At 44.1% G+C, this 20,350-nt stretch overlaps 1 protein-coding gene across 1 annotated transcript in view; it reads right to left on the bottom strand.

Annotated features, from left to right (window-relative positions):
- ZC3H7B (zinc finger CCCH-type containing 7B) overlaps nucleotides 1-20,350 on the bottom strand; it is a 1,999,702-nt gene that overhangs the window by 1,632,397 nt on the left and 346,955 nt on the right. Inside the window, exon 4 of the mRNA XM_044087097.1 lies at nucleotides 20,299-20,350. This exon is cut by the window's right edge and continues 146 nt beyond it. Within this exon, the coding sequence (XP_043943032.1) occupies nucleotides 20,299-20,350 (52 nt within the window). The remainder of the gene's footprint in view (nucleotides 1-20,298) is intronic.

A 20,350-nucleotide genomic window follows, 5' to 3' on the forward strand; every position in this document is an offset into this window, starting at 1 on the left:
TGCTGTTAAACAAGCCAGAATGCTAACTTGGAACACACAAGGAAAAAAAAAACAATTTTTTTTAATATAAATATATAAAGTTAGCACACATACACTAGCCAAAAAAAACTCTAACTATTCTGTACAATAAAAGGAGGAGAAAATCTCTAACTAAAACAACTAACTCCTACACAGAAAAAGGGAAGGAAGGGCAAGCCCTCTAAATTCAAACGGGCTGAAGGGAGCCCTCTAACTCAAACAACCCAATGAGAAATGAAATAGTAATAACACTGACCAAAAACTCTCTAAATTAAACAAGTTTGGGACCGAGATAGGGAGAAAAAAAGTACAGTTTTGTACCTACCATAAATGTAGATGTTCGAGTGTTAATACAGCTGCAGTCATAACAGATGGGTTTTCCTGCCGTCAGGCGGGTCCTCGGTCGGCCGAATTCCAAAGTCTTGGCCCGGCGTCGAATGTCGCCGCTTCTTCCCTGACGTCAGTGCGACAGGGGTATAAAAGAACCAGCAGACGCCATTTTCTTCAGTTTTTCTTGCCCCAGATGTCAGGTGCTCCCAGAAGTAAGGCAAAACATAAATTTATGTAACAATGCAATATAATCAAAAAACAGTAGTTGCAAGCAAATACACCATAAAAGAATACCCCAATCAGGTTGTATGAGGAGGTGTTAGCCAAAAAGCCTGTCCCAAGAGGGGAAGGAGGGAGGGAAACCTGGACTGCAGCTGTATTAGCACTCGAACATCTACATTTATGGTAGGTACAAAACTGTACTATGTTCATCGTGCATACAGCTGCAGTCATAACAGATGGGTAGAATCCCAAAGCTAAAAAATGTGTGGTAGGCACTAGGTGGAACTAGGAAGAGCCAGGATGCCCTGCAAGACTGCAGTGGCAAAGCCTGCTCTAGATTTGGAGTATAATGGTAGGTGATAGTGCTTGGAGAAGGTATGTACAGAACTCCAAGTGGCTGCTTCCAAAATATCTTTGGTAGGAACCCCCCTGAGGAAAGCTGCAGAGGTAGCTGTGGCCCTTGTGGAGTGAGATCTGATGCCTGCAGGTACAGTTTTACCATGAAAAGGAGTAACAAAAGCGTATGCAGTGGGCTATCCATTTTGAAATAGTCCGTTTGGAAATAGGCTTCCCTTGAGCTCCTGTAGCATAGGACACAAAGAGTTGCTCTGATTGTCTGAAAGGCTTTGTTCTGTCCAGATAATAACGCAGCTGTCTGTGAATGTCCAAGGAATGTAGTAGTCTCTCCCCTTTGTTTTGAGGATTAGGGTAAAAGGTAGGTAAGTGAATAGCCTGATTCAAGGCTACCCTGGATACTACCTTTGGCATAAAGGACGGATTGGTTCGTAAGGAAACTCTGTCCTGATGGAAAAAGATGAAAGGCTGCACAGCCATGAGGGCTTGTAGTTCCGAAACCCTGCGAGCTGAGGTGATAGCCAGAAGGAAGGCTGTTTTCCAGGACAAATATTGCAGCTCTGTTGAAGCAGCTGGCTCAAAAGGAGGCAAGGTTAGTTTTTCTAGAATGAAATTGAGGTCCCAAGCAGGTACTGGTTGTTTCCTTGGGGGTTTTATATTCTTAGCCCCTCTGAGGAACTGTCTTAAGAGGGGGTGAGAGAATAAAGGAGGATCAGTGTTGTATTCTGCAGAAATGGCTGAGGCATGGATTTTGATGGAGGAGAATGAAAGTCCACTGCTTATCATCTCAGCTAGGAACTGTAGTATTTGAGGTAAATTCAGTATTCCAGGATTCTGACCCTTTTTCTCATTCCAGGCACAAAACCATTTCCATTTTGCGGAGTAGGCTTTTCTAGTAGAAGGCCTTCTGGCCTCCAAAATGACATCCTGCACCTCCTTGGAGAGAAGGGTCTGTTGTGAATTTAAGGAATCTTCCATGCGGCTAGACTGAATTTTTTCAGCTGACTGTGAAGAGTTTTGAAGTTGTGCTGAGTCAGCAGAAGAGGCATTAGAGGCAGGATCCATGGTGGGGAATGCGTCAGGCTTCTCAGGAGTGGGTACCAGTGTTGTCTTGGCCAGTCTGGAGCAATGAGAATCATCTTTGGTCTGTCTGCTCTGGTTTTTAATAGAACCTTGGGCAGCAGAGGAAGAGGTGGAAAGGCATAAACTGTCATTGTTGTCCAACTGAAAGAGAGTGCGTCCACTTTCCAGGCCTGTGGATGAAAAGTCCTTGAGCAGAATTTTGCCAATTGGTGATTTCTGTGGGAGGCAAAAAGATCTATGTCTGGCCTTCCCCATGCTTGAATTATCTTTGTAAAAACTTGAGGATGCAACTTCCATTCATGTGGATCTGTCATATTTCTGCTTAGGTTGTCTGCCAGCGTGTATTCCTTGCCTGGCAGGTACTGTGCTTGAAGTTTGATTTGTAATTCCAGAGCCATGTTCCAAAGAGACATGGCTAGCCTGCATAGGAGGTATGAATGGGTTCCTCCCTGTTTGTTTATGTACCACATTACCGTGGTGTTGTCTGTCCTTATCAATCGCTGGCCTGGATGCAGTAGGTCTTTGAAAGCTATAATAGCATTTATTACTGTTAGCATTTCCTTTTGATTGATGTGTAGGTGCTTTTCTTTTTGGGACCATTTGCCCTGAATGCACCGATCTGTCATGTGCGCCCCCCAGGCGTAGTCAAAGGCGTCTGTTGTGATGACTTGATTTGCTTGAGGCTTGCAGAATGGGAGACCTGTGTTTCTTTGGCATGCTTGAGCCCACCACAGAAAATCCTTTTGAAGACATGGAATCAGTGGTATTATTGTTTCCAAACTGTGGCTGTGTTGAGACCTTAGGGTTTTAAGGTACCATTGAAGTTTCCTCATATGCAGCTTTGCACACAGAATTAGTAGGATGCAAGATGCCATGAATCCCAGAGCCTGCAGGATTTTCCTTGCAGTCAGCCTGGTGAAAGTTGCCAGTTTTCTTAAGTATTGAGCTAGTTGCCCTTGTTTCTCTGGCATGAGGTAGGCCATCTGGGTGTTTGTATCCAAGCTGGCACCCAGGAAAATTATTGTTTGAGAGGGTATTAGTTTTGATTTCCTTTTGTTGACTGTGTATCCCAGAGAATTCAACAACATTATTACAAACGCCAGATGTTTCAGATCAATGTACTTGCTGTCTGCTTGGATCAGGCAGTCGTCCAGATATGGGTATATTTGTATCCCTTGAAGTCTGCAGTAGGCGATTACTGATGCCAGGCATTTCGTAAACACTCTGGGCGCAGTAGATAAGCCAAAGGGCAATGCAGAGAATTGATAATGGGTTGAACCTGCAAGAAATCTGAGGTATCTTCTGCAATCTTGTCTGATTGGGACATGCAGGTATGCCTCCTTGAGGTCCAATGTTACCAGCCAAGACTCCTTGCCCAGCATGGGAAGAAGCTGCTGTAATGTGAGCATCTTGAATTTTGGCACGAGTAAAAATGTGTTTAGGATGGATAGGTCCAAAATAGGTCTCCAATCTTTTCCCTTCCTTGGTACCAGGAATAGTCTGGAATAAAAACCTTGACCCTGTTCTTGTGCAGGTACCTCTTGAATAGCTTTCATGTCCATGAGATCTGAAATTTGTTTTTGTGCCTCTGCCCTTTGATTGTGTGGCAGGTTTGGCATGCCTCTCATTTTTGGAAGAGTGTGAAAGTGGAATCTGTATCCTCTGTCTATAATGTCCAGGATCCATTTGTCTTTTGTGACAATATGTCAATTTTCCGAAAATAATGCCAGTTTTCCACCTAAAGGTGCTGCCATTTGAGCCTTGCTTGGCATGCAAAGGGGAAAGTCATTGGTTCTGCTTTCTGAATGGCTGTGAACTATCCTCACCACCTCTTTGTATAGGTGCTTGCCATTGCCTGCCTGTAAACGATCCTTGAGATTGCCCTCTGCTCTTTGGGTGCCTGTATCTACCTCTTTGGGGTCTGTCCGTGGCTGGAAAGGACCAATTTTTGGAAGGCCAATTTCTACTGAAACGTGGAGGTTGTACCTGTAGGAAATCTTTCACTGTTTGCATTGATTTTGCCTTTTCCTCCATTTTCTTTAATACCTCCTCAGCTTTAACACCAAACAATACATCTTTTTGCAGAGGGGCATCTAGTAATTTAGCTTTGACATGATCTGGTAAGTTTTGCTCTTTGAGCCAGGCATGTCTACATATGACTGATCCTGTAACAGCAGCTCTACATGAGGCCTCTAAGGCATCAAAACCACATTGCAAGGTATGTTTACCCACTTGTTCTGCACTATGTATCAAATCCTGCAACTCCTTCAAGTCTGGTTGTTCAGGTTGTGACATTTTGCTTCTCAACTGTGATAACAGAAACTGTTGGTACTTTAACATATGGAACTGACAGTTTAATGCCCTCATGGTTAAGGTGGCCGAGGTGTATACCTTTTTCCCCCACCTTTCTAAAGCTGTGGAATCTCTCTCTGATAGTAATGGGTTTTTAGCAGTGGAGGCCTTAATTCCCTTGGGACCCTGTGAAATAGTTTCTGGGTCAGCCGCATGGCTTTTGCATAGGAATTGGTGCGAGTCAGGAACCCAGTAATACCTGTCTGGCTTGACTGGAGCTGGAGGTAAAGAATCTGGGTTAAGGCTGGCCTCCGAATACACATCATCTAGAATGTCTAAGACAGGAGGTATAGCCAGAGGCCTGTGCTGAGGGAGCAAGAGGAAATCCCTAAGCCTTTTCTTGGAGTCCGAGTACTCTTGGCCTTCCCAGTGGAAGTGTTCCCTCAAGGTATGTAAGGTTTCCCCAAAAGAGTAATCCTCAGGGGGGGAGACAGAGGGAATGGACTCCTCTGCATCAGAATCTTCAAAAGGGGAGTAAGAATGTTCCTGGTCTTCAGAATGTTCTGAAATAATGGAGACCTGGTCCGAGGAGGGGGATTCTTCCTCCACTTTGGGCCTTTTGTCCGGGGGGGGGGGGGGCTGGGAACCCCTGATAAGAGAAATCAAATCCTCAGCCATTTTGAGCATCTGCTTTTTAGGCATGGGGCCTTGAGAAGGGCCCTGTGGAGCTTGTCTTTTAGTATGCATGGCTGCTTTAGATTTAGTGAACGCCTTGATGGAAAAAGAAGAGGAAGGCCTGAAGACACCTTGAGAGGTGGCAGGTCTGTCTAAACTCTGAGTTTCACCGCCAAGAGTGGCTTCGGTGTCTGTAATCGGGGTGTGGGTCGAAGAGTCTGGGACCTCGGGCACAGAAGACACCTCCAATGAAGTGCCGTCGGTAGTCAGGGGTTGCGTAGGTGCCTCACTGAGAACCGGACCACCTGTAGTCGGCTTTGGCGTGGTGTCGGTAGAAGTCGCGGACCTCGTATGTCGGTCCTTATCTTTGCGTCTTTTACTCAAAACTGGAGTTGGGGTATCCGACGACATAATGTAATTAAATTTTTTGCCAAAATAGTGTTGGGCGAACTCCGCCCGACGATTAATAGTGCGTCTGTTGAATGTAGCACAAAAACGACAGGCCGAGACGTCGTGGTCTGGGCCTAAGCAAGGAATGCAGAGGGAATGAAAATCCTTATGCGTTATTTGCTTCCCACATGAAATGCAATTATTAACTTTGTCTGACATCGGTCTGTGGCAAGTAAAGTTTCCCCAACGGGGTACTTAGCTTTCAAGAAGACTTCGGTTGAAAAATATTCGTAATCTCAGAAGCTGGCTGACCGGCACTTGCGAACTGCTTCTACTTCGGGCACCACGCGGCAAGAAAGACTGAAGAAAATGGCGTCGGCTGGTTCTTTTATACCCCTGTCGCACTGACGTCAGGGAAGAAGCAACGACATCCGACGCCGGACCAAGACTTTGGAATTCAGCCGACCGAGGACCCGCCTGACGGCAGGAAAACCCATCTGTTATGACTGCAGCTGTATGCACGATGAACATCACATGGGCCTAGCGGTAGATGACAGCACACAAGAAACAAAAAACACTCTCAATATACTACCACACTACTCTAAAGTTAGAAAAAAACTACACTATATCATACATTTTTATGAAATCAATTGAGATAAAACAGAAAAGTTTCCACTTAGCCTAGAGCCTGCATGGAAGCACCCGATCTTGTTTAACGGCAAACAAGATCTGGGTAATCTTCCCTGAGCATCATGGAATAGGGTAGCGGGTGGAAACTGTCGAGCTTTTGTACAAGGGCAAGTCGGAACCGATTCTCGGTTCTGAACCCAACCAGCAATGAATGAAGGCAACATAGGACAACATAACATTGTTCTTTAAATTGGAATTCCTTTTACAACATTAAATTGACTAAAGAAATAATAACTGGCAAAGTGTTTCAATGTTAGGAGCAACAATAATGTTCACAAGTGCCACAAAAATCCATACTGCACAACTGTTAGGGTGCAATATTAGGTGCTTTTTGGAATAACTATGACAGGAAAAAAATTAAATACTACACCTTTATTTGTTAAGATACTTGAACTGGTTATTCATAGAGTTTTTGAGATGCCTGTCACAGTTCCACAGGTCTACAAAAACTTTACTCTGATGCATTGTGTCTGGCTTGGGGTCTCATATTAACAACCTCAAGGTAGCTATTATCCATCCATGGCCAAAAATGATAACAGTCCTTACTCCAGCTTGAAAAATTGTGAAAGTAAGTTTCTATTTTTATCTGAACTTGAGTTTTCTTATGTTAAAATTAGTTTTGTTAACAGTGAAACTTTAGAAGGCTTGATTGGCTTTCCATTCAAAGTGACAGCAAGTCTATCTTGCATTTTACAATAAAAAAGTAACAGAGTCTTTTAAAAGCAATTTAGCTACAAGACAGAACACAGTAGGTAACTTAAGCGGAGTATCTTGGCTGTCATTTTAATATTTTGACAACTGTTTGCACACACTCGGACTTGCTTCATTTGTTAACCAGCTTAAATATTCTTAGGTTACAAATGATCTAAAAGAAGCCAGTGTTTCATCTGCCTTGTGGCTGTATTTACCAATGTTATCCTGATCCACTCTGTATTCAGTTACTGACAAATGGCCAGCCTCACTGCCTTCATTAAAGCATATTTTAGTTCAGAGTTAAGGAATCGCTAGTGTGTTTGCATTCTAGTACTCACTTAACTCAATAAATGATCCCATCAGGCATTTCTAGATAATAAGCTAAGTGAAAGTTTTAGATGTCTTACATTGTCTATTCATATCTTCATCAATGAAGAAATGTTACATATAAGCTAATGAAATATGTCAACCTTAAATCTAAGTAATGGGCCACATAGCTGCACTGACATCCATCCTATGTCTAGTACAGCTAGAGAGACAAAGTGTTGTTCATACACACATTATGCATGTCGTCATTTTTTATTTCCTATAAACAGCTCAACACCCAAACAAAGCAAGAAACAGTTGTTTATCTTTATATGGATGCTTATAGCTGAATGAAAAAGATGTTGCTGACTTTCTATGTATATCCTGAGCACATACTTGGACATTGTAAGATAATTACAAAACATGACAAAATTTGTTATTTATTGTGTTTAGAATGTAAGAAATGTTACCACTGTACAGCTGATTTTATGCTGAAGGTTTTTACGTCTGCTTAGGAACACTTAAGGTAACCAACACATGAATATTTATTTGTACTGTATGACAACTTGATTCTTGAAAAGGCTCATGATGCAGGCACTGTATGTAAGACTGCAACTTTCCAGACCTCCAGTGGAGGCAATGACCTAAAAATTGAAGTGCATGAAAACATCTTTTTAATAGTGATGTGCCATAGTTAAACATGTATATTAAGCTCAGAACAGATAGCACAGTACGTCAAAACAAATGAGAATATATTTCTACTATAGATTTATTTCCCCCATATCTCTCTCTCTGAAGGAGAGACTGACCTTGGGTCACAAATGAGAAAAAAAAAAACTCCGTAACTCTGTTCTGACTGCAAATATAAGAACTTGTTTATGTCATGGACTAAAATATGTTCATTCTGGTTCAACAATACTGCTGTTGTTTTACCTAATCTGTTTTTTTTCTGCCTTTTCTGTTTGAATTTTACTGCATGTTCCTGGTACTTCCTTTTAAGTAAAAATAAGGCACTACATTTTAGATTCGTTGAATTTTATCTAGAGTTCTACAAGACTCTTTGATATTCTGAATAAAACAGCAGGCTTTATAATCAGACTTCCCATTCAATAGAGCTAAATTTAAAAATGCATGATGCTGACGAAAATTCCAGTAACACATTTCTCAGTCTTCTATATTCCAAATGTGGAGTACTACCAATCATAATGTGGAATGAATGGGCAAAATAAGGAACACATACCAACAGCTTAATAACTTCAACTAGGAACCTCACAGGATGGTTAAAATATGTCACTTTATACTTATAAACTATTTGTCTGACAATTTAAACATAATTCAGGGTTATCTGCCATGGATATTAGCTACAATGAATATGTAACACACCCTTTTCAATGTGGAACGCTGAGAAACACAGACATTTTAAGAGACTCAAGATAAAGAACAATTCTCATAATAAGGTACACTTGAGAGGTATATTCAGTATCAAACTCCTACCAAATCAATCAATTAAAAAAGAATAGCCAATCACCTGCTTCAAAGCTTTGCTGACAACTCTGCGCTACAGCGAATGAAAGCGAAGGAGCAGCACAAACAGGGCTAGAAGCCCCACCTGGCCTACATGAAAGAAAAAAAAAAGTTATGTACTTATAACGTTCCATGTCTGTAGTCCATCTCGCCTACATTCTTGCTGGATGGGTTCAGAGCAGATATTCGGCTCCAACTCGGCCGATACTAAAGCTTGAGAGCTTTTACTGGCTCAAGGCCAACCCTTATCCCATGGTGCCTCATGGCAATTCCCCAGATCTTGTTTGCAAAAAAGCAATAAGTACATAACAGTTATGAAACTATCAAAAACTGTGTACATACAGACAAAATATTATGTAACATTATCCATGCTAGGTGGACAACAACTACAACCAGGTAACACAGCATAAGTATAGTCCACCAGATCCTCCAGGAACAGGAAGAGGACAGGAGGGAGGGACGCAAGAATGTAGGAGAGATGGACACATGGAACATTACGTTAAGTACATAACTTCTTTATGTTATGTAGTCCTATCTCGTCATAATTCTTGCTGGATGGGACAGTGTCCCTAGCACCTTTATCCCGGGTGGCTCAAGCGAAGAGACTCTTCAGCACAGTGGACCCAAAGGATGACCTCTCCTGGGAGGCCGAGTCCAATTTGTAATGTGTGACAAATCTATGTGGTCTTGTCCAACTAGCTGCTGCACAAATAGTATCAATTGGGAGCCTAGACCTAAAGGCACATGAAGTACATACTGTCCTTGTAGAGTGGCCTTTTACTTTGTTGGGTAACTGTTTGCCAGCAGTCTGATAAGCAAAGGAAATGCAATCTGAAAGCCATTTTGAAAGGGTAACCTTAGAAACAGGCAAGCCTTTATTTTTGTCCGAAAAGGAAACAATTGATCTGATTTTCTGAATTCTTTAGTCCTGTGTAGGTAAAACCAGAGAATTCTGTGAACGTCTAATTGGTGTAGTATGTACTCAGATTTATTAGAATGATTTGGAAAAAACACCAGTAGCTCTAAAGTAGTGTTAAGATTATGCTCTGAGCATACCTTGGGAAGAAAGGAAAGGTTTGTCCTGAGTGTGAGACTATCCTTGTGGAAAATAACGTAAGGAGGTCGAACAGTAAGAGCTTGCAGTTCTGAGACTCTCCTAGCAGAGGTTATGGCTACTAAAAATAGTGTTTTTCCAAGATAATTTCAGATCCAATGACAATGAGGGCTTAAAGGGTGCAGAAATTAATGATGTGAGAACTAAGTTCAGGTCCCAGGGTTCTGATGGTTAGTTGATTGGAGGCCTGAGAAGTAGAACTCCCATCAAAAAGGTTTTGCACAATGAGTGGGACATGATGGGATTTTCCATGAAGCCAAAATGGAAATTAGAAATGGCAGCTAACTGAACTCTGACAGTAGCGGCTGCAGTTCCTTCATGAAAAATGATCGCAAGGAAGGACAAAATAGATTCTATAGGAGCTGTATAGGGATCGAAGTCTTGGATTACAGCCCAAACAGAGAACCTTTTCCATTTGCGTGAGTATAACTTCCTAGTAGAAGGCTTATGGAAAGAAATCAAAATGTGTGACTGAAGGAGAGAGGAAAACGCACCTGGCTATTCGTGGAACTGGAGCAGCCATGCTGTCAATTTTAGGGTGTGGATGGTGGAATGGAACTGCCCTGATTGATGAATCAGGAGGTCTGAAGATGGTTCCAGACTCCATGGTTCCTCCAAAAGGTAGGGCCACAGGAAGGGGAAACCAGACTTGCTGAGGCCAGTAAGGAGCAATGAGGAACAGGGTAATCCTCAACTGTTTTGCTTTCTGTATTACCTTTGGGATGAGAGGAAAGGGTGGGAAGGCATAAAGAAGTCCTGGGGGCCAATTGGTGACTAGAGCATCCCTGGGTGACATCCCTGGATGGAATATTAGGGCAAAGTAGCTGCTGCATTTGGTGTTCAGGTATGTGCAGAATAGGTGGCAGCAAGGCTGGCCCCATCTGTGAAAGATCTCTTTCACAACTTCAGCATTCAGGGACCACTCGTGAGGCATCAGAATTGCTCGACTGGGTTTGTCCGCTATCACACTGGATTTCCCCGGGATGTGTGTTGCTACCAGAAAGCGCTGTGTGTCCATCATCCATTTCCAAACTCTTAAGGTCTCTCGGCAAAGTGGATAAGATTTGGTTCCCCCTTGCTTGTTTATGTACCACACGACAGACATGTTGTCTGAATGAATCGCAATTGTCACGGTGGGAGGAGAGCTGTGAAGTGCTTGCAACGCACAGAGCACCGCTCTCATCTCCAGAACATTGATGTGCAAGTGGTTCTCGTGGTTCTGCCAAGTACCTTGGACCGTCATTCCCAGATAATGCCCCCCCACCCTATCTGGGAAGCGTCCATGGTTAAAACTTTCTCTTGGGGGGGAACAAGTGGACAACCTTAGAAAAGTTGTTCTGTATGCAACCACCATGTCAGATCCTTCTTGCAGGTGTTTGTGATAAGAATCTGATGAAACAAGGGAAGATCCTGCATCGACCATTGGACAAATAGTAGCCATTGAAGTACCCTCATGTGCAGAGGGGCTAGAGGAACTAACAGAATGGAGGAAGCCATAGTCCCTAGGACTTGGACTACCTTGGCCTGAACCTTGTGACTGTTTAGCAAGGATCTGACTTGGTTGTGTAGTGATTCTACTCTTTCTGGTGTTAGTCTTGCTGACATGGTGGTTGTGTTTATTTCTGAGCCTAAGAATACAATGTGCTGCGAAGGAGATAAGGCTGATTTCTTTAGGTTGACTGTGATGCCTAAACTGGCGCACAAGGATAGAGTCCCATCCCTGGTTCTGATGAGTTGATGCTTGGTGGTAGCAGTGAGGAGCCAGTAGTCTAGATACGGAAACACCTGGAATCCTTGAAGTCTCAGGTGAGCCGTTACCACTGCCATGCATTTGGTGAACACTCTGTTGGCTGTAGTGAGGCCAAAGGGCAGTGTTAGGAAATGAAAATGACTGGCTCCCAGCTGGAAGCGTAAGTGTCTCCTGGAGCACCTGTCCGTTTTGATGTGGTAGTACACGTCCTGAAGATCTATTGAGCACATCCAATTGTCTTTCCCGATAAAGGGAAATAACGGCTGCAGAGTGATCATTCGGAACTACGATTTCTTTATGGACTTGCTGAGATCTAGAATTGATCTCCACTCCCCTGTTTTTTTTTGGAACTAAAAAAAATCGAGAGTAAGTTCCGGATCCTATATGCTCTGTGGGGACTTCTTGGATGACTCTTTTTTTGCAGCAATGAGATGACCTCTGATGTTGCACGGTCTAGCTGAATGGGTGTCACGTCTGGTAGAGACAGGTTTATTGGGGGATCGGAAACAAAGGGAATCAGATAACCTCTGGATATTATGGTGCGTACCCAATGATCTTGCAAATTGTTTAGCCAGGCACTTGGGTACAGTGATAGACGACCCCTGACTGCTTCCAGAGACAGACAGTCAGGCAACCCCTCAGGGGCGATGGAAGGGACGATCAGAGAAGGTTTCTCTATCTCCCTGGTGTTGTGGACCTCCTCTGCCGCGAGGGCAGCGTCTTCCATTATATCCCTCCCCTCTGCCTCTAGAGGAGGGTTGACCTTGTGCCTGAGGGAAACCTTTTTGGGATTTACAGAAAGTACAGTTTTGTACCTACCATAAATGTAGATGTTCGAGTGCTTATACAGCTGCAGTAATCACATATGGGGTTCTCTGCCGTCAGGCGGGTCCTCGGTTGGCCGAATTCCAAAGTCTTGGTCCGGCGTCGGTTGTCGTCGCTTTCTTTCCTGACGTCAGTGTGACAGGGGTATATAAGACACAGCCGACGCCATATTCTTCAGTCTTTCTTGCCGTCAGGTGCCCCCAGAAGGAAGGCAATACATAAATTATATATAAAAATATATTCAAGAAATGCAATGTAATCAAAAAACAGTAGTTGCAAGCAAATACACCATAGGAGGATAACCCAAATTAGGTTGTAAGAGGAGGTGTTAGCCACTAGTCCTTTACCAAGAGGGGAAGGAGGGAGGGAAATCTGTACTACAGCTGCATAAGCACTCGAACATCTACATTTATGGTAGGTACAAAACTGTACTATGTTCATCGTGCATACAGTTGCAGTAATCACATATGGGTAGAATCCCAAAGCTACGCACAGGGTGGTAGGCACTAGGTGGAAATGGGATGAGTCAGAATGCCCTGCAACACAGCAGTGGCAAAGCCTGCTCTAGTTTTGGAATATAAAGGCAGGTGGTAGTGTTTTGTGAAGGTATGTACAGAACTCCAAGTGGCAGCCTCTAAAATATCTTTGGTAGGAACTCCTCTAAGGAAGGCTGTAGAGGTAGCTGTGGCCCTGGTAGAGTGGGATCTGATGCCTGTAGGGCCAGATTTCCCATGATAGGAGTAACAAAACCGTATGCAGTGGCCTATCCATTTTGAAACTGTCTGTTTGGTAATAGGTTTCCCTTGAGCTCCTACAGCATAGGACACAAAAAGTTGTTCTGATTTCCTGAAAGGCTTTGTTCTGTCCAAATAGTAACGTAGCTGCCTATGGATGTCTAAGGAGTATAGCAGCCTTTCCCCTTTGTTTTGAGGATTGGGGTAAAAGGTAGGTAAGTGTATGGCTTGATTTAAAGCTACCCTGGATACCACTTTAGGCATAAATGACGGGTTGGTTCAAAGGGTAACCCTGTCCTGATGGAAGATGAGAAAGGGCTGCACAGTCATAAGGGCTTGTAGTTCTGAAACCCTACGAGCTGAGGTTATGGCCAGAAGGAAAGCTGTTTTCCAGGACAAATATTGCAAATCAGTTGAGGCAGCTGGTTGAAAGGGAGGCAATGTAAATTTTTCTAGAATGTAATTAATATCCCAGGCTGGCACTGGTTGTTTCCTTGGTGGTCCTACATTCTTAGCCCCTCTGCGAAACTGTCTTAAAAGTGGGTGGGAGAATAACGGTGGATCCGTGTTGAACTCTGCAGAAATGGCTGAGGCATGGATTTTTATGGAGGAGAATGAAAGTCCACTGTTCAGCAACTCAGCTAGATACTGTAACACCTGAGGCAAATTCAGTTTTCTAGGGTCCTGGCCTTTTTTCTCATTCCAAGAGCAAAACCGTTTCCATTTTGCGGAGTAAGACTTTCTAGTAGATGGCCTTCTGGCCTCCAAAATGACATCCTGCACCTCTTTGGGGAGTAGGGTCTGTTCTGGTGTTAAGGAATTTTCCATGCAGCGAGATTGAGGGTTTTCAGCTGACTGTGAAGAGTTTTGTAGCTGTGCTGATTCAGCAGAAGAGGCATTAGAGGTAGGTGCCAGGGAGGAGTATGTGTTAGGCTCCTCAGGAGTGGGTACCAGTGCTGTCTTGGCCAGACTGGAGCAATCAGTATCATCTTTGGTCTGTCTGCTCTTGCTTTCAAGAGCACCTTGGGCAGAAGAGGCAGAGGTGGGAAAGCGTAAACTGCCCATGCTGTCCAACTGAATGAAAGGGCTTCCACTCTCCAGGCCTTTGGATGAAAAGTCCTTGAACAAAACTTTTCCAATCGATGATTCCTGTGGGAGGTGAAGAGATCTATGTCTGGCCTCCCCCACGCTTGGATAATCCTTGTAAACACTTGAGGATGCAGCTTCCATTCATGTGGATCTGCCATATTTCTGCTTAGATTGTCTGCCAGTGTGTTTTCCAAACCTGGCAAGTACTGTGCTTGAAGCTCGATTTGCCATTCCAGAGCCAAGTTCCAAAGTGTCATGGCGAGTCTGCACAGGGGGTATGAATGTGTTCCTCCTTGTTTGTTTATGTACCACATTACTGTGGTGTTGTCTGTTCTTATCAATAATTGTCCTGGATGCAGGTGGTCCTTGAATGCTGTAATCGCATTTATCACTGCCAGCATTTCTTTTTGATTGATGTGAAGGTGCTTTTCCTTTTGAGACCATTTGCCCTGAATGCACCTACCAGTCAAGTGCGCCCCCCAGGCGTAATCTGAAGCGTCTGTTGTGATGACTTGATTTGCTTGAGGCTTGCAGAATGGGAGACCTGTGTTTGTTTGACATGCTTGGGCCCACCATAGAAATTCCTTTTGCAAACATGGAATTATTGGTATTATTGTTTCCAAACTGTGGCTGTGTTGAGACCATAGGTTTTTTAGGTACCACTGAAGTTTCCTCATATGCAACTTTGCACATGGGATTAAAAGAATGCACGATGCCATGAAGCCCAGAGCCTGTAAGATTTTCCTTGCAGTAAGCCTGGTACAATTTGCTAGTATTTTGAAGTACTGAGTTAGTTGCCCCTGTTTTTCTGGCATAAGATAGGCCATCTGGGTGTTTGTGTCCAAGTTGGCACCCAGGAAAGTTATTTTCTGAGATGGTGTTAGCCTGGATTTCTCTTTGTTGATTGTGTATCCCAGAGAATTCAGTAACCGTGTTGCATAAGCCAGATGTTCCAGAAGTATGTGCTTGCTGTCCGCTTGGATCAGGCAGTCGTCCAAATAAGGGTAAATTTGTATCCCTTGAAGTCTGCAGTAAGCAATTACTGATGCCAGGCATTTCGTGAATACTCTGGGCGCAGAAGATAAGCCAAAGGGCAATGCAGAAAATTGATAGTGGATTGAACCTGCAAGAAATCTGAGGTATCTTCTGCAGCTTTGTCTGATTGGGACATGCAGGTATGCCTCCTTGAGGTCCAATGTTACCAGCCAAAACTCCTTGCCCAGCATGGGAAGAAGTTGCTGTAATGTGAGCATCTTGAATTTTGGTACGAGTAAGAAGGTGTTTAGGATGGATAAGTCCAAAATGGGTCTCCAGTCGGTTCCTTTCCTTGGTACCAGAAATAGCCTGGAATAAAAGCCTTGACCTTGTTCGTGAGTAGGTACCTCTTGAATAGCTTTCATGTCTATGAGATTTGAAATTTGTAGTTGTGCCTCTGCCCTTTGATTGTGTGGCAGGTTTGGCATGCCTCTCATTTTTGGAAGAGTGTGAAAATGAAATATGTGGCCTCTGCTTATAACGTCCAGGATCCATTTGTCTATTGTGACAATATGCCAATTTCTTGTAAATAATGCCAGCTTTCCTCCCAAGGGTGTTGCCAGCTGAGACTTGCTTGGCATGAAAAGGGGGAAGTCATTGGGTTTGTTTTCTGTATTGTTGTGTACTGTCTTCGCCACCTCTTGGTGCTGGAGTTTGCCATTGTCTGCCTCTATATGATCCTTGAGATTGTCCTCTGCCCCTTGTTCGCCTGTATCTACCTTTTTGGGGCTTGTCCGTGGCTGGAAAGGACCAGTTTTTTGAAGGCCAATTTCTGCTAAAACGGGGTGGTTGCACCTGTAGAAAAGCCTTGACAGTTTGCATAGATTTAGCTTTTTCTTCCATTTTCCGTAGTATCTCCTCAGCATTAGCACCAAATAGTACATCCTTTTGTAAAGGAGCATCTAGTAGTTTAGCTTTAACATGATCAGGCAAGCTTTGCTCCCTAAGCCAGGCATGTCTACGAATGACTGATCCTGTAACAGCAGCTCTACTTGAGGCCTCTAAGGCATCATAGCCACATTGTAAGGTGTGTTTACCTACTTGTTCTGCACTATGCATCATATCCTGCAATTCCTTCAAATCTGGTTGTTCAGGATGAGACATTTTATTTCTTAATTGTGTTAACAGAAACTGCTGATATTTAAGCATATGGAACTGACAATTTAAGGCCCTCATGGCTAGGGTGGCCGAGGTGCATACCTTTTTTCCCCACCTTTCTAAGGATCTAGATTCTCTTTCGGAAGGAAGTGGATTCTTGGCAGTAGAGGCCTTCATCCCCTTGGGGCCTTGAGAAATGGTTTCAGGGTCAGCATTATGGCTTTTGAAAAGAAATTGGTGAGAGTTAGGGACTCTGTAGTACCTATCAGGTTTAACAGGAGCAGGAGGCAGGGAATCCGGATTAAGACAAGCCTCCGAGTAAACATCATCAAGTATGCCCAAGACAGGAGGAATAGCCAGAGGTCTGTGTTGAGGTAAGAAAAGAAATTCCCTAAGCCTTTTCTTGGAATCAGAAAAGTCTTGGACTTCCCAGTGGAAGTGTTCCCTCAAAGTGTGCAAGGTTTCCCCAAAAGAAAAATCCTCTGGGGGAGATACAGAAGGAATGGACTGTTCTGCATTGGAATCTTCATAAGGGGAGTACGAGTGCTCCTCTACATCAGAATGTTCTGAGAAAATGGAACCCTGTTCAGAAGAGGGAGAATCTTCCTCCACTCTGGGTCTCTTGTCTGAAGGGGGTTGGGAACCCCTGATAAGAGTAATTAAATCCTCAGCCATTTTAAGCATCTGCTTTTTAGGCATGGGGCCTGGAGATGGGCCCTGTGCAACAGGCCTCTTGGGATGCATGGCTGATTTGGACTTAGTAAAGGCCTTAATGGAAAAGGAAGATGAGGGTCTAAAGACACCCTGGGTGAAAGTGGACCTGTCCACATTAGGAGGCTCAACACTCACAGTGGCTTCGGTGGTTGTAGTCTGAGCGTAAATTCAGGAGCTGGCCGACCGGCACTTGCGAAATGCTTCTGCTTCGGGCACCGCGCGGCAAAAAAGACTGAAGAATATGGCGTCGGCTGTGTCTTATATACCCCTGTCGCACTGACGTCAGGAAAGAAAGCGACGACAACCGACGTCGGACCAAGACTTTGTAGTTCGGCCGACCGAGGACCCGCGTGACGGCAGAGAACCCCATATGTGATTACTGCAGCTGTATGCACGATGAACATCCACATTTTCCCTCGTGTATTACCCTTGGGATAGGGTCTACATGGGAGGTAGAAACGGATTCCGACAGCAGATAAGGTTTTCCCTTCCTGCTCACACCTTGTCAAGGTCTCTTTCACCTGAGGTCCAAAAAGAAATGAACCATCAAAGTTAGTGAAGAAAGACTTAAAGGATTCCATGAAGTTACAAAGACGCATCCAAGAATGTCTCCTGAGAGGGATTCCTGCTGTGGCTGCTCTACTCACTCTGTCAGCTGCATACGAAATCAGCCTCATGGAGGAGTCGGCTATCGATGTAAGGGTGGAGAGCTGTGCAGAAACCTTATCTGTGGATCCCGGAGCTACTGAACCCTGAAGGGTATCTCCCAACTCCTTCAGGAGATCCCTCTGATGATGAGTGAAACGGGTAAGGTAATTTAGCAATCTTAAGAGTTAATGCCGATGAAGAGAAGGTACGCTTCCCATACCTATCCATCATCCCGGACTCCTTGTTAGGAGGATGGAGATTAGTTGTCTGAAACATCTAATATCCATCCTCCTTGTTAAGAGGATGGATATTAGATGTTTCAGACAACTCTTTCTTGGTGGCCGCTGCTACCACCATAGCATCAATGGGAACTCCTTTGGTAAGAAAGGACTTATCTTCCGGTGCAGTCATGAATTTATTTGGTCTCCTCGGGACGGGCTTTACTGTGTCTGGGGAGGTCCAGGCTTTCTGCGATATGACCCCTAAGAGTTGGTCATAAGGCGGTGTCACCCAGGAGGTGGAAGGTCAGGAACCAAAGGCCTCAAGACACACTGATTCGTCCTCAGTAGAGTTAGAGGTCTTCCAGTCACCCCTCTGTCTAAGGATTTCTAGGATGTCAGAAAAAGAGACATCCTCAGAGGGGGATCTAGGGAACTCTTCTGATTCCTCCAAATCAGTGTCAGAAGTGAGACTCAGGTGAGTCAACATGCTTCCTCTTACACAGTCTCTACCGAGGGAGCTCTCCAGTGGGATAATCTGGGGAGGTCTCGAAAGAGGGGGCACCTCCAATGGGAGCTGCTTGGGTCTCTGGTTCCCTACGCTGTGGGGGTGGCTGGGGAGAAGATGTTGCTGCCTGCTGCTGGTGGGACACGGGTGGTCGTCTCCTAGCAAGGGGGAATGGCGCCAAAGCAGATGTGGGAAGAGAACTGAGTCGAGCAGAGGCACCAAGAGGGAGGATCGGTTCTGAAGAAAATCCAGGGTGACTATCCTCCTCGGAGTTGACTCGAGAGCGTCGGCTCCCAGATCCCTCAGCTCCAGACTGAGCCACTGAGGACAGAGTAATCAGTTTCAAAGAAGCAGGGAGGATCGCTGGAACAGACGGTTCCGACACTGAAGAACCTGAAGTGAATGGCTCCGAGAGTGAAGCAGTCGGAGGAGGAGCAGTGGTTTGCAAAAGGGTCGGCTCTGAAGCCTTTGGGTCTGGAGGGGCCAATTTCTTTGCCAGAGCTGGATCAGAAAGCAACCTCTTCACCGCCCGGTCAATGTCCTCATCTGAGTGGCCTGGAGGGTCGGGTGGAGACAGAAGGAGATCTCCTCCTCTCCAGAATTGGAGATCTCAAAGTAGGTGAGACAGGGTCAATGTCAGGTAATTGTCTCGGCACCAAAGGTTGCCTCAGCACTGAAGAGACAGACGATACCGATAGAGAAGAAGCTGAATCGGAGCCAGAACTCCTTGGCTCCGATGCTTTGGACTTTTTCGACGGCTCCTAAACTGGAGCCGAAGATTTACATTTTGAAGTCTTAGGAGCTGCCTGACCAAGTTCCAGCTCTTCCTGAAAGGAACTGATCATAAGACCCCTATTAATGAGTTTTCGTTTTCTCTCATTCAAGACCCTGGTACTGAATGCATGGCAAAAGGTACAGGGCTCTTGCAAGTAAGCTTCACCTAGGCAGTACACACTAGTGTGACTGTCTGCCAAAGACATCTTTTGTGAACATCTATCACATTTTTTAAACCCTGAAGGGCGATGGTCCTTATGTTCTCTGTCCTTTTCTTTTGACATGCTAACAGGAACAACTATTATCTAGCTAGAATTAAGACAACAATACTGACTAAACTTAAAACTACTAGCTACTGAACAATGAGAACAGGAAAGATAGAGAGGAAATTCTGTTTATTTAAAAAAAAAAGTTTTATGACTCACACAGGGAGGAAAGGCCCTGTAACTTAAAAAGGCCGTACAATCCTATGGGGAAAAATAGGGGTCAAACACTCTGAACAGTCACACAATAAGCTATTAATAACAAAGATGTAAAGATGAAGAAAAAAGGTGGAAAAGGACAAGATTTAGTAAATAAATCTATTACTTAGCCAACGAGCCAATAAAGAGACAACCTCAAAGCTTTTGTGGCAAACGAGATCTGGGGAATTGCCGTGAGGCACCATGGGATAGGGGTTAGCCTTGAGCCAGTAAAAGCTCTCAAGCTTTAGTATCGGCCGAATCGGAGCCGAATATCGGCTCCGAACGCATTCAGCAAGAATTACGGCGAGATAGGACTACATAACATCACTAATTTACTGCCATGGACCCTAAAAATTATATAGGATATTTCCCCTTTCAGGGGACTCTGTAAAAAGTCACACCAGAGAAAGTCTTTTTTGTCTGAATAAGCTTTGTTAGACCAGGAATGGGAAAATGGGGTACCAAGGAAAGACAGAAAGGCATTAAATGGCTTTAGTAGTCTAGAGCAAGTACTGAAACAAAGGAAATCAAAGTCCATGGTCTGCATTCATACAACTCAATACATCTGTAAAAATAATGACAACTTCAGATACTAAGACTTATATCGCTGACAAAAATCAACAGATTTGCAATGCATTATGTAATTAATATACTGCAAATACACATTATAAACAGTAGTTTTATATTTATTTTTCCAAATCTCGCTCACAACATGGCATGTAGTAATTAACATTCATACCACTTACGTACCAGGAGGAAACTTGATTCAGCTCTGTTTATATAAAGTTTGCATAGCAAATCT

The sequence above is a fragment of the Protopterus annectens genome, chromosome 1.part1 (genome assembly GCF_019279795.1).
Source record: "Protopterus annectens isolate FY-2018-M chromosome 1.part1, PAN1.0, whole genome shotgun sequence".
Classification (NCBI taxonomy): domain Eukaryota; kingdom Metazoa; phylum Chordata; order Ceratodontiformes; family Protopteridae; genus Protopterus; species Protopterus annectens.